The sequence below is a fragment of the Rhipicephalus microplus genome, chromosome 6 (assembly GCF_043290135.1).
Source record: "Rhipicephalus microplus isolate Deutch F79 chromosome 6, USDA_Rmic, whole genome shotgun sequence".
Classification (NCBI taxonomy): domain Eukaryota; kingdom Metazoa; phylum Arthropoda; class Arachnida; order Ixodida; family Ixodidae; genus Rhipicephalus; species Rhipicephalus microplus.
Genome location: NC_134705.1, coordinates 103,632,387 through 103,647,380, shown reverse-complemented (window position 1 = coordinate 103,647,380; position 14,994 = coordinate 103,632,387). Strand labels below are relative to the sequence as shown.

At 46.4% G+C, this 14,994-nt stretch overlaps 1 protein-coding gene across 7 annotated transcripts in view; it reads right to left on the bottom strand.

Annotated features, from left to right (window-relative positions):
* The window catches only part of LOC119183125 (uncharacterized), a 182,753-nt gene that overhangs the window by 38,292 nt on the left and 129,467 nt on the right, over nucleotides 1-14,994 (bottom strand). For all 7 annotated transcript variants that reach the window (XM_075866328.1, XM_075866329.1, XM_075866333.1 and 4 more), the window contains one exon: nucleotides 12,526-12,573. In XM_075866328.1, the coding sequence (XP_075722443.1) occupies nucleotides 12,526-12,573 (48 nt within the window). The remainder of the gene's footprint in view (nucleotides 1-12,525; nucleotides 12,574-14,994) is intronic.

Sequence of the window (14,994 nt, the reverse complement as noted above, 5' to 3'; positions counted from 1 at the left end):
CTTGCATTCAACAAATTAGTTGCTGAACGCTGTGTCGCAAGTAATAGCCAAGACAATATTTCCGCATGCTCGTGATGTGGACGAAGACAGCAGTAGTTGTGTTTAGGTCAAGACTATTCGTCTGGGTGAACCTGTACCTGGCAAATGAAAGTAGCACACCCAAGCAAATCAAGAAACTACATTAGTAGCGGTCATAAAAGGGTGTGCCTCAGAAGAATGACATATGATTTCTTGTGATCAATATCGGCATACAGCCATGGCAACGTCTGTGTATAGCGCGCAAGCAGCCGGCCTTGCAGTGTGGCATGACACGTCGCAGCCATTGAGGGTTGTGCCGTCGCGTGCACATAAGTATGCACGGCTTCGCGAAGATGCGGTGTGCTTGTTCAACCGAAGATCTGTGCACTCACATTGTAATTTTACATCTATTTCACAAGACGTGTATTACTACGTCTCGACTTATAATACACGCCCACATAAACGATGCATTTTTTGTTTCTGTTTCATACTCTGGTCATGTCGATTTTTTCACCCACCTGTAGAAAATAACATGTTTTCATATATTCGCGCGCTTAAAACAGCCACAAAACGTGCGACATTCATGCTACCGCATTTTTTCAGTCGAAAGTTGCTTCTTCTTATGAAAGAGATCTGACAAAAGCACCATGAGGTAGAGCACGTTTTTGGCTAAAAAAGATCATTTTCCAGCATTGTCACCCGTGCAGAGGAGGCCTGCATGTCTGTAAAGCCACACATGCTTCTGTGCAAGCAAGCTCCTAAGCCACAACGGCCGCATGGTGTCACGACGCAGAACAAGGCCGGTTGCTCGAGCGCTATACACAGACATCATCACGAATGTACATGGCTAGCTTGTTGGTGATGCTCTCATTTAGACAGTCGGTTTGACCATTTGTTTTTGAATAACAGTGGTGTTCCATCTGGATCATTCTCTCAGCAGTCAGAAAAGCCCACGTTAGGCGCATAGTCAAGACCTAAATTGTTTTCTTTATGGAGGCCTGTGGACCTGTTTTGGCAGATCTATTTCTCCGACTCCGTCATCGACAAATCGCATGACTATTTCTAAATAGTTCAAAAGTAGCAGTTCCGTAACGAATATGCAGTCATGAGTACGTTTCATATAAAACTCTATGCAATGCAAACAATAATCGCATTACGTGGCTGCAACATTGCTTTACAGAGCTGTTGGATTGTGAGAGGTCTTTTGACAACAGGTGATGAACATGAAGAAGTTCTCACCAAAATATTCAATCGGCACAACTACTGCTAGAAGGATTCCCGAATCGGGTGTTGTTGTCACTTGCAACACGCAAGCTATTGTTTAGGTTCGCGCTTCGTACATGGTCATTTCCGCATTGACGTTTTTGTTTGTCTACACTAGCCCAACTTTAAAATTTTCCGAGAGGCAAGCAGAAATGTAGCTGTTGCCTTTGAACAACGACTGTCGTAATGCGCTGAAGAACACCACAATTTTGGTACTGTGACGTCTGGGAAATAACAAAAAAGAATATTCACCTTGACACTCAAAAACTTTCTCGGCCCTAACACTTTGGCATCTGAACGTCAGTTTCAATCCGAGATGCCGCATCTACTAAAGCTGATTCTTTATCAATAGACTATAATAAATGGCGGTAAATCAGTATTTGCTCAGATACCACATTAAAGCTATTAGAACGCTTCACATCTTGACCTAACAGTATATGAAGCATGTTTTTCTTCGTTTTACAGAGTTTTATATGCGCTAATGTTACGTCACTACCTTGTACGGAACGTACCGTATTTTAGTAGAAATATTCAATGAACGCACTCTGTTCTCCCGTCACAGCATTCTTCACAGCTGATTTCGCAACGTGTATTCATTACCTGTTTTACCATAAAAATATTGCTTTATTGGAAATACTGATCAGTCGTGATATGAGCCGCCTCGAGTTGGTGTTTGCTTTTGTGGCAAAATTTGTAGAAGAGGCTCATGAAAGGCTTTTTGCACCCTTCGTTAGTTTTTTAGGTTGCCTATTTTTCCTGTGTGATCATCACCATCATCATCAACTTTATTATGACCGGCTTGACTATGCTCACTGCGGGGTAATTGCCTCATACGATTTTCGCCAGATACTTCAGTGCTTGCTCCTGCCACTTATTCGTAACTTCAGAAAACGCTCCGTGTGGTGGCAACACTGGTAAGTGACCGATGGCTGCGCTTAACAGGTACAACGCGGCATTTTCGCGTGGCGCTGGGCTAACGTTTCTTGATTGTGGCATTGCATCACATTTCTCCACTGAAGGTGAAAGGTGCTGGCAACAGACCATCTGATTGTCATCAGCCTAAAGGATTTCCCTTGCGAAACAGCAGAAATAGTCGCGCTGTGCGCGTGAACACTGAGCCTCTATGGTCAAGCACGTCTGATCTACTACAAGTTTAAGAAGCAGTCTAGTGAACCTCACGTTCCATGTGTAGCGTGTAAAAGGTGCTAGCACTTTTGCGACAGCCAAGGCTCTAAGTGTGTTCTTGGTAACTAAACAGCACCCTGTACTTCTGATCGCATGAATTCCATTAAAGTTCGCTGTCTCGTCAATATCTAAGTTCCTCTAACCATTCCCACTTCACTACAGAATAAAGCTGTGCTTCGACCAGTGTATATTGAGACAAGCCAAATTGTTGTTTCGATGGTAATATGAGTGCTCCTTTCTTTTTGTTCACTGATCCAACGTGGTAACGAATTTCTTTTCAAGGTTGACCCTGGTTGCTTCCGAACACTCGCTTGTTCGTGTTAGCATTAGTTGATAATCAAAGCAAATAAATGAACACACATTGCGCACGATTCAAATATATATATATATATATATATATATATATATATATATATATATATATATATATATATATATATATATATATATATATATATATATGTATATATATATATATGAACAAGCATACACGCAGGCTATGCGCGCAAGTCCTTCACGCGCGCGTTTTTGTGCTTGTATATACACACATGCGAAATAAAAAATGCTCGAAGGAAAGGATTACAGAAACACATTTTTAGCATACGCACTACTGTGACTTGAATAAAAAAACAAGCTTATGCAGAAAATACAGTCACACACGCAACGCAAGAAAATTCCTAAAGCACCTGGATATATAAATAAAAGTATACAAACCGAATATCAGTAGTAAACTGAATATCAATAGGAATGCATGGACGCTATACAAAAAGTGTACTCGCTGAGGAGAATCAGCTTTTTGCAAGAGAATTGATTAGAATCAACTACCGCGGTGTCTGTCACCTTCTTTTCAATTCGTAAATTTCTGATTTGCAATTTTCTCTATCGCGCATGATCTGCATCTTATGGCAAGTGATAGGAAAAGACCTTGCCATATTTCCACTGCACTGTCACCCACTGTGGTCCATAGCAACGATTATTAGACATCGTTTTCTTCTTTTTCTGGCTCATGCGTGGGGCTTTGCGAAAATAAAGGAACTATGCAGCCGCTTTTGAACACGCGCAACGTGATAACAAGTAGCCTTTCAAGGTTGATGCCGTTATCGTCGACTCCAAGCGCAGCCACTAGGCAGCGAGCACTTACCTGTCGTCGAGAATACCTGTAAACTTGCTAATCTCGTCTTCCCAAATATTTTCTGTCTTCCCTTCACCCGGTTACCTTCTCTTAGAATCCACTCTGTGGTCTCTAATGACCAGCGGTTAACTTGCATTAGAACTACGTACCCTGCCCACAACCGTTTCTTAGTCTTGATTACGACTCTGACGTCCTTCATACCATATTTTGCTGATGCACTGTGCTCTCTTTTTTTTAATTTAAGGTTACACTTATTATTTTCCTTTCCTTTGCTCGTCACGTTGCCGTCAACTTACAACTTATGCTGAACCACCTTTGTGATCATTCAGGATTCTGCTTCGTAAGTATGTACCGCTAAGATGCAGCTGCTAGATACCATGCTCTTGGGGAATAGTAGCAACCTAACATTCATGACTTCAGAATGCTTGCCGATTGTATATCACCCCATTTTTATTCTTCCATTTGATTCAATCTCGTGGTTTGTCTCAGCCGCTACTACCTGTCCTACGTACATGACACTTTTACAGCTTCAAGTAAACTGATACTTATCTCCAAGCACTGTTTTAGTTCAAGGTAGTTGTACACCACTTTCGTTTTCTGCAGTATGATTCTTATACCTATCTTTCTGTTCTCAATGTCTAATTGAGTAATCATTATTTATATATCCCCTGAGTTACTGAGCAATACGATGTCATTGGCAAAGTGAAGGTTAATAAAAATACTGACCATTAACTCGTATCCCAAACTCCTCTCAATATAAGTCGCTGCATGCACATGGTCAATAGCATTGGGCAGATCGTATCAACTTGTCTCGCATGTTCTTTTTTTTTTTGGTATTCTGTCAATTTCTTTATGGAGCCCTCAGGTGGCAGTTGATTCGCTGTAGATATCTTCAAGGATGCTTTATGAGCTTCGTCCACGCCCTTATTTGGGAGCGTTGGCTAATGCTGGCTAATAGCTCGACTGAATTAAGTCCCTCCTCACAATCTTTAGAGGCTACTTATATTGGTTGACTGTACCCATAGCATTTTTCTGTTACCTGATTCACAGCATAAGTTTGGGCGATTGTAAAGTAGCGTGTAAAAATCTTGCCTAATCCTTTGGTTGAATGAAGTTTAACAGTGTCTTAAATCAGTTAGCGTTTACCTTTGTGAATAGCTTTAATAAAATGGAGAGCAAGCTCATCGGCCTATAATTCATCAAGTCCATGTCATCCTCTTTCTCCTGGATTAAGAAGATGTTTGTATGCTTCCAGGATTCTCGTGCCATTCCCGTCAAGACTCTTTTCGTGACAAAGGTGGACAGATTTTTGAACACAATATGACCTTCGTCTTTCACCTGGTCCTATTTTACCTCATCGTCTCATTTACTTTTCCCTCCTTGCATGCTCTACAAGGTTTCCCGACTTCTTTCACTACTGCTGTTATGTCCTTTTGTGTGCTGCTATATTTCTGGCACTCTGGTTGTTGTTGCCCCGTCAACTTTACAGATCGTTTTAAAACTCCTCCGCTACTTTAACTATTCGCTACATTAGCTATTCTACCCTTATTATTAGTTACTTTGCCTACCTTGTCTCTTAGTGCATACATCTTGTTTTCGCGAATCTCAAGATTCCTCTTCGCTGCTATGACGCTTTCTTAATTTTATATAGCGTGTTCAATTCTCTCCGCGTTATAGCTCTTACTTTATATACCTTATGCTTATTTATCATTTTCAAAACCTTTGCTTGTTCTATTTTGTCTGTTCTGCTTTAGGCTTTATTATTATGTCATTTATTCATATGGCTTTTTGTCTCCTTGAAAAACTTGCTGCAGTCCTGTATATTTACCATGCCTCAAACTTCCACTGCAAGCTTCGTACAGACACACTTCATATTGTCACGGGGTCATGACGTGGCCGAAGACAGGAGACTTTGTGTTGGAATTTAACTGTTCATTTGGATGAACCTGTGCCTGGTAAACGGAAAATGCGATTACAGTAGCAGTCTTCGACTGATAGCGGCGAACGGAGCGTCGGTCGTCGATCAACTACCCACAAGAGGCGAAGTGCGTCGGCCTTTATACTCTTGCCATTGAATGTGCTAGCGTTATCGCGGGCGGTGGCGTAGGTTCCAGAATAACCTGTACAGTTTGCAGAGTGGGCGTGATCTTATCGAATTGATCTACTAAAGTCCGGAAGCTTCTCAAAAACTGCAGGCGAGGTTTGCGCTGAGAATTGTGTAGTGTTTTGGGGCGACAACAAAACTTAGAAATAGAACGTGGCATTGCCCCCCTCTGAAAAAGGCATCGTCCTGATGCTTTAACTAAGATGAAGGTACAACAATAATGCAAGAAAGTACAATGAATAAATTACAGTACAATAATATTACAAAAAACACTCTTTCAGTTTGCTAACGCGCATGAAACGGCTTGAGGCGCGCGACTTGGACGACTTCAGGTCGCGATCAGCGTCGTTGAGAGTTTGTGATGCCGTCGGGAGCAACCTCGTAATCAAGTGGGCCGAGACGTCGAACCACCCTGTACGGTCTGAAGTATGGTTGCAGAAGCTTTTCCCTTAGTCCATGTCGGCATATTGGCGTCCAACCCGAACACGTTCACCGGGCTGGTATTCCACGAAGCGTCGTCGAAGATTGTAACAGCAGCTGTCGGTCGTCTGTCGATTCTTGATACGGAGACGCGCGAGTTGTCGGGCTTCTTCGGCGCGTTGAAGGTACTCACTCACATCGAGGTTTTCTTCGTCGGTGACGTTGGGTAACATGGCATCGAGCGTCCTTGCCGGGCTCCTTCCGTAAACCAATTTGTATGGAGATATCTGCGTCGTCTTCTGCACCATCGTGTTGTATGCGAAGGTCACGTACGGAAGAATGGCGTCCTACGTCTTGTGTTCGACATCTACGTACATTGCCAGCATGTCGGCAATCGTCTTGTTTAGCCACTTGGTGAGGCCGTTGGTCTGTGGGTGGTACGCTGTCGTTCGGCGGTGGTTTGTGTGGCTGTATGCCAAGATCGCTTGAGTTAGGTCCGCAGTAAGTGCCGTTCCTCTGTCAGTGATAAGGAACTCCGGGGTGCCGTGACGTAGGACAATATTTTCGACTAAGAACTTAGCTACCTCGGATGCACTGCCTTTTGGCAGGGCTTTTGTCTCGGCGTAGCGGGTGAGGTAGTCGGTAGCTACCACGATCCATTTGTTTCCGAAAGCTGACGTCGGGAACAACCCTAGTAGGTCCATACCAATCTGCTAGAAAGGTCGGCAAGGTGGTTCAATTGGCTGCAAATGTCTCGCTGGCCTTGTCGGTGGTGTCTTGCGTCGCTGACAGTCCCGGCGTGTACTCACATAACGAGTGATGTCGGTGGTAAGATGTGGCCAGTAGTACCTTTCTTGTATCATCGCGAGCGTGCGAGAAATACCGAGGTGCCTTGCCGTCGGATCATCGTGCAGGGCTTGCAGGAGTTCTGGTCGCAGAGCTGAAGGCACCACAAGAAGGTACTTAGCTCGAAGCGGTGAAAAGGTTTTTTTTCGTAGAAGACCGTTTAGCAGGAAGAACAACGCAAGTGCGCGCTTGAATACATTTGGGACTTCGGCGGCCCTGCCTTCGAGGTATTCTATTAGGGCTTTAAGTTCCGGGTTGGCCCGCTGTCGTTCAGCGAGTCGTTGGTAGTTATTGTTTCTAAGAAGTAGTCGTCATCCGGGTCGTCGGGTGGTGGTTGGTCGACAGGCGCACGAGAGAGACAGTCGACGTCAGGGTGTTTCTTGCTGGACTTGTAAATGACGGTAATGTCATATTCTTGAAGTCTCAGGCTCCATCGTGCGAGGTGACCTGAAGTGTCCTTCAAGGTGGCTAGCCAACACAAGGCGTGGTGCTCGCTCACAACTTTGAAGGGCCTGCCGTAGAGGTAGGGGCAAAATTTCGACGTAGCACAGATGATGGCGAGGCACTCCTTTTCTGTGGTGGAATAATTGGCTTCTGCTTTGGATAGCGATCTGCTGGCGTAACTATTAAGCCTCTCAAGTCCGTCAGCCATCAGTACAAGAACGGCGCCAAGACCTACGCTGTTTGCGTCAGTGTGTATTTCTGTCTGAGCAAATTCTTCGAATGGGCAAGTAACGGAGGCGTCTTGAGGCGATGTTTAAGCTCCTGGAAAGCGTGTTCCTGCGGCGTTTCCCACTTGAACTCAACGTCGGTTTTGATAAGGCTATTGAGAGGACTGGCGATGTGGGCGAAGTTTTTCACGAACCGCCTGTAATAGGCGCACAGGACCAGGATTGGGACGAATTCCACACTTGCTAATAACGTGCCCCAGAAACAAGAGCTCCTCGTACGCAAATCTGCACTTTTCTGGCTTCAGTGTGAGTCTGGACGTCTTGATGGCTTGAAGTACAGCTTCAATGCGCCGAAAATGCTCATCTAAACTCGTGGAAACCACGCCGACGTCGTCCAAGTACACAAGGCAAGTCTGCCACTTCAATCCTGCCAGTATTGTATCCATAACGTGTTGAAAAGTTGCAGGCGCTGAACAAAGACCGAAGGGCATACGTTTAACACGAAGAGGCCGTCTGGTGTTATAAAAGCCGTCTTCTCTTGGTCTCTTTGGTCGACTTCAATTTGCCAATAGTCTGTCTTGAGGTCCATTGGCGTAAAATGCTTGGCGTTATGGAGCCGATCAAGTGCGTCGTCTTTTCGAGGGAGAGAATACACCTCTTGTGATTTTGCTCAGGCGGTGATAATCGACACAGAAACGTAGGATCCCATTCTTTTTCTTTACTATCACTACGGGGGAAGCCCATGAACTCTTGGACGGCTGGATAATGTCATCCCGCAGCATCTCATCAACTTGTCTCTTCATGGCCTTTAGTTCTCGCGTCGAAACCCTGAACGGACTCTGACGGAATGGTCTGGCATTTTCTTCGGTTATGATGCGATGTTTTGTGATTGCGTTCTGCCGAATTTTCGATGACGATGAAAAGCAATCGTATTGCAGGAGGAGGGCTTGAGCTGCTCTTGTTTATGGTTAGGAAGTCTGCGATTGACGTCGAAAGCGGTGGGAGGGGCTTGGTTTCTCTGAGCAGGTTCCCAAAATCGGTGAGGGAGAAAGCACTGGTGGGGTCCACAGTTTCTTTGATGTATGCGACCGTTGTTTTTTGTTCACATGTTTGTACTCACTGCTGAAATTCGTGAGCATAACCGTTGCTTTGCCTCCCCGCAGCTCTGCAATTCCTCTTGCGACGCAAAAATTTTGAGTGACCAACAGATGCTAACTGCCTTCAACGACGCCTTCCAAGTGAGCTGATTTAGGAGCACCGACTGAAATAATGATGCTGAAACGAGGCGGAATGGTGACTTGTTCTTCCAGCACATTCAAGGCATGGTTTTTTGGCGGCGTGCGCGGCGGTAGTGCTTCTTCTGTAGATAACGTTATCGACTTTGTCGTTAGGTTGATGACAGCCCCATGGAGGCATAAGAAGTCCATACCAAGGGTGACATCTCTCGAGCAACGCTGTAAGACTAAGAAGTCTGTAGGATAAATACGGCCATTAATGGTGACTCTCGCTGTGCAAATTCCTGTAGGTGTTACGAGATGACCTCCGGCTGTGCGGATTTCAGGGCCTTCCCAAGCTGTCATAACTTTCTTTACCTTCGTGGCTAACGACCCACTGATGACGGAATAGTCGGCTCCAGTATCGATGAGAGCGCTCACACTGTGGCCCTCGATAAAAACGTCGAGGTCGCTAGTTTGCCGCCTCGCATTAAAGTTAGGGCGTAGTGTCGAATCACGGCTGCGTCGGCTTGTTCCGCTGCTTCCTTGTTGCGTCGTCAGGCCACCTTCAGTAAGTGAGCTTTCGCCGTCAGGGCTTCACCAGGTTGGCATTGTGTTCGGAAAGCTCCGTCGCGGCGTCGTCTTCGTTGGAGGATCTTCGGTAGTTCGTCGCACAGCAACCGCACCTCCACCGGTTGCTGCCCTTAGTTTCCCGAATACGGGCTAGAACACGGGCCCCGCGATGGGCCAGAGTACTGCCAGTGGTGCGGTGACATGCGGCGCCTGGGCGACGGCGAACGGGAGAAACTTCGTGTTGTCCATTGTGTTCCTGTCATGTAGTCGGCGATGTCACGTGGCTGTTCTCCGGGCTGTGGACGCAGTGCATTGACGGCGAAGCCACGCAGTCCCATCTGTCGGTACTGGCAACGGCGGTACGTGTGTCCGCCCTCGCCGAAGTGGTAGCAGAGCGGGCGGTGGTCAGGGGTGCGCAATACGTCAGTCTTCCTCGGCGCACTGCGCTGGGCCGCCGGCGAACGGTAGGACGTCTGTGGGGGTGGTGGCGGTGGTGGCGGCGGTGGCGTTTGGCGACGGATATGCGATGGGGCAGCGTTTTGGTGTGCGCGTGGAGGAGGGGCGTGGCGGCGGGCTGCAGCCGCATAGCTGATGGCTTGCAGCTGAGGCTCTTCAGACTGAGGAACGCCAAGCGATTGCTGGATCTCCTGGCGTACGACGTCCGCGATAAATTCCACGTGAGGCTGCGCTGAAGGAAGTAATTTGCGCAGCTCTTCTTGCACGATCGCTCGGATCGTCTCACGCAAGTCAGTGGTTCCAAGCCCTTGAATGCCGGCGTAGCTTGTAGACGAAAAGCTACGGTTATATTGCCGCATGCGCATCTCGAGCGTCTTCTCTATCGTAGATGCTTCTGAAATGAATTCGGCGACCGTCTTTGGCGGGTTTCTGATCAGCCCGGCGAAGAGTTCCTGCTTTACTCCTCGCATGAGCAAACGGACGTTCTTCTTCTCGGACATGTCGTAGTCAGCATGGCGAAAAAGTTTTATCATGTCTTCCGTGACATGCGCCACGTTTACGTTTGGCATTTGCATGCGGGTTTCGAGAAGAGCTGCGGTCTTCTCCTTGCGCACCACACTTGCGAAAGTGGTGAGGAACCTGGCGCGAAAGACGTTCCACGTTGTAAGGCTTTGCTCTTGATTATCGAACCAGGTCCGAGCAGCATCTTTTAAGGCGAAATACACATGCCGGAGCTTGTAATTGTCTGTCAAGTCAATGAAGGCGGCGACGCGGTCGAAACTTTCGATCCAGCTTTCCGGGTCTTCCAGTGGCGAACCGCGGAAAGTTGGCGGCTCTTTGGGTTGTCGGAGGAAGAGTGGTGCAGGCTGCACGGGGGCGGTCATGTTGCAGTAGTTGATGTTGGGATCTGGGTCTGCCTGGCTGCTTCAGGAAGGGGCCCGTACTCTGGTTGTAGTCCCCTCTACCGGCGGCTCGTTCGCTGTTCAGGATTAGCATCCGTGTCTTCTTTGCCACTTGGGCTTGGGTCGCGGCTTGAACGGGGCATCCCGAACATCAAAGCAGCACCTCCACCAGATGTCACGGGGTCGTGACGTGGCCGAAGAAGGAAGACTTTGTGTCGGAATTTAACTGTTTATTTGGGTTAACCTGTGCCCGGTAAATGGAAAATGCGATTACGGTATCAGTCTTCGACTGATAGCGGCGAACGGAGCGTCGGCCGTCGATCAACTACTCACAAGCGGCGAAGTGCGTCGGCATTTATACTCTTGCCATCGAATGTTCTAGCGTTATTGCTGGCGGTGACGTAGGTTCCAGAATAATCTGTACAGTTCGCAGAGTGGGCGTGATCTTATCGAAATGAACTACTAAAGTCCGGAAGCTTCTCAAAAACTGCAGGTGGGGTTTGAGCTGGGAATTGTGTAGTGTTTTGGGGTGATAACAAAACTTGAGAAATGGAACGTGACAATATTACCATTCATTGCATCGACGGCAAGGCCTTTTTCTTTATAAGAGCAGAATATCTGCTATGAAGCATGTCTCTGATTTCTTGTACCTTCTTTCACTGTGGTAGCTCGACCATTGGCATCTTGCGTATCAGTTTCTGTCGTCCTGTCTTCAAGGCTCGGTGAATTTGAGCCCTTACCTTTTTATATTACTGCCTCCTTCCTTGCAATGCACTTCACATCCTGCACAGTGCCTGTGTTTGCACTCATTATAGTCCATTTCATTTTTACTTACACAATGAGGGCTCCTCTATTTCCACTTATGGTTCACTCGTTTTTGGCAGAAGATAATGAAGATCCGCCAACAATAGCGTTCTGCAAACTCCACTAATTACTCCACTCTGGAATTTCTAGTGCCTGTACCATAATCACCTTCTGCCTGGTCTTCAGCCTGCTTTTTCCTTATTTTGGCATTGAAGTAGGTCATCAGTATAGTAGGCTGTGCCTTTACCTTACTCATTACCGATTCCACGTGTTCATAGTAGGTTGGAATATTACGCCCATGAGACAACGGTAGTAGGATGCAACAAAAATAGTGCAATAAGCAAGGTATTGCTTGTACCAGTGCGTTTATACACGAACCTCTCATTCCATGATGTAACATGTCTGCCGCCTAGAAAAAGAAAAAAATTGATGCCGTTACATAGCAATGAATAAATCACAGGTGCGCGCCATTGCTGGTAAATTTAACCTAAGTGTGCATGTGCCGACGAGCGGACGCCACAAGAGACATGAGCATATACGTAGACAGCGTAAGCATCTACCACGCTGAGCTTGCCCGGTGGAGCACAAGCCGAGTTGGACCTAGAAAACGCACGTATTCCAACAAGAAGTGCAACGACAATATGTGCCAAAGAGGTTTCGGCGCTGGCGTTAGAACATTTTCACCAGCTCTGTGATCTGCTGTGGTTCAACCTTAATCTATAAACAACGAGATAATAGGTAAAGTATCTGTAAGTACTGGTGCTATCAAAACCTAAGAAAGACCAAGTTCACTGCTAATTTAGCGTTACCAAGTGCCACTAAATATTATTTTCACCTGGCCTTAGGTTTCGATGTTTCACGTGCGAAAGACAAATGTTACTCAATAGATTTATTTTACGTCAAAGATCGTATACTTGTTTAGACATTAAACACTTACCGGAATTCCATTTAAGAAGACAGTTTGAAGATTAGGAGGACTGGCAGGCTAAAAAGAGGTATGCAATGCACTCATAAATTAGATATACACATGCACACAACTTCAGCTTTTTCACTAAATGAAGTTTTTAAAATTAAGACTTAAAATTTGCGCAGCTACCAACACTCTGCCAAAGGCAGAGTTCATGGATAATTATGGTGCTGGTGATTGCTAAAAAACCTAAAAAGGCTTGCATTTACAAGCAAGGAATACCATCTATCTGAGACCTCTGGTATGGCAAAACAATCATTTTTTCTGTGGAGCTCAAATTTGTGCACGACAGATAAATTTCTTACAGGCTTCGTACTGAACCAATATAAAATTAGTGTTCATTGTGGCTTTTAAACACAAGCATAATAACAAGAAATCGGCTTACGTTGGACATTCATTGAACTGAAGCGGTACGTTAGCTTTATTCATCGTATATCAAAAAGTGCGAACCAGATGAGCCACAAGAGACACTGAGGCTTCGGGCTAAACCATTACGCATGTTTGCCTTTTTTTCCACTCGATTGCTAAAAAATTTGGCATATAATATAGCTCTACAGTATTGAAATAGCTGCCTTAGTCTTTTTATTCTATGCTGAAGGATGAAAAAAATGGCGTCTCTCATAATCATATAGTGGTTTTGGGACGTTAAACCCCACATATCTATCTTGAGGATGAAAATGGAAACTCTGGTATTCATACAAGGCACAGGTGCCGGAAGCACCAAAGTTGATTTCTGTCTTGCGCCAACAGCTTGCCTTATACACGTAAGTCTAAGTAAATGAGATGAAGAGCTGAATTTATGTCCTAATACGATAGTCATTCGTCAACACCAGTGACTTCCACTGAAGGAACGAAAAGCATGTAAATGTAAGGAATAGTTTTTTTCTTTAGGCACTAAACCACTCACAACTAAGAGACAATGCCAGGAGGAGTATAGAGGATGTTATTTGCAGAAATTTTAATGTACATTTGAAGACAGGAACGGGGATAAAGAAATTTTCTACCGATAGGTTTCGAAGGCGTTCGATGTCTGTGGCTGAGCTGCTGTGGACGTCATATTTTCTTTCCTTTTGAAGGGTTCAGATGTGCAGGTAAATATGGAAGCATCAATTAGCGCCACCTGATGCTAATATGTCAAGTGTAAAATGTTTTTACTGTGATAGCAACGATATGGACACTCTCGGCTGGGTTTTGCGCCGGCATCGCTGTCAATCACCATCATATGTATATGTATTGTAAGCACATTCCAAGCATTTGATCGTTCTCACTTGCACATACCCATCATCATCGTTCTCACTTGCACATACCCATCATCATCGTTCTCTCTCTTGGTGTGGTTCTGAGCCGAGCCAGACATCGCAGAATAAACGCTTCTGCTCGCCCTGCCTGCTCGCCGTACCTAGTCTGCCTGCGTCTTTCAGAGTGGTGGAAGTGCCGGGGTAAGATCCCGACGTCCTCCTACGTTCATTTCCCACCTGGAGCTCCGATCTGGTCGCCGATTGCACCCAGCCACCCACACAGGTATGCAGACATCGGACCTAACGCCTAGCCCTAACGCTACAGCCCCTACGCCGGCGGCTGCCCGCTCTTCATCTACTGTCACCAGCCCTCAGCGCGAACCGCCCGTGTTCGCGGGTCTTCGCGGTGACGACGTCGAGGAATGGCTTGACCTTTACAACCGTGTGGGTTCAGCCAATCGATGGACCGAAGCAGAGAAACTGAGCTACCTTCCTTTCTATTTGACCAGCGTAGCCAAAACCTGGTATTTTAATCACGAAACTGACTTCGTTGATTGGTCGACCTTTGCCAACAAACTGCGACAAATATTCGGATGCTCATCGGGTCGTTCCGAAGCCGCGAAACAGAAGCTGGCTGTGCGTCTACAACTGGCACATGAGTCGTACACTTCGTATATCGAGGATGTTTTGGCCCTCTGTCGCCGTGCGAATAAAGACATGACGGAAGATGAGCGCGTTCGCCACATCCTTAAAGGAATCGGCCCAATCGCATTCAACGCCTTGGCTGTTGGCAATCCCGCTACGGTTAACGACGTCATTTCGACATGCCAACGCCTTGACCAGTTGCAGTCCCTTCGGCTTCAACAAGACAGTGATCCACGCCTGATGCCTCCCTCTGAATTAAAAACCCTTATCCGCACAATTATCCGGGAAGAACTTCGAGACCTTGAACAGCAGCGGTCCACTGTCGCCTCCGCTCCGTCTCCACCATTCGACCTGCGGAATCTTGTTAAGCAGGAGTTAGCGGCAATGGCGACACCGACATCCCCGGTCGCTCCGCCAGCACGCCCGATGCCCACATACGCCGATGTGACGCCCAGGTCGACACCGGCAGCACCGGTTGTTCAAACGGTAATGCCCACATATGCGGAGATCGCTGCGATTCCGCCTGCTCCCGGGGCATCTAGCTCTACGGATACTG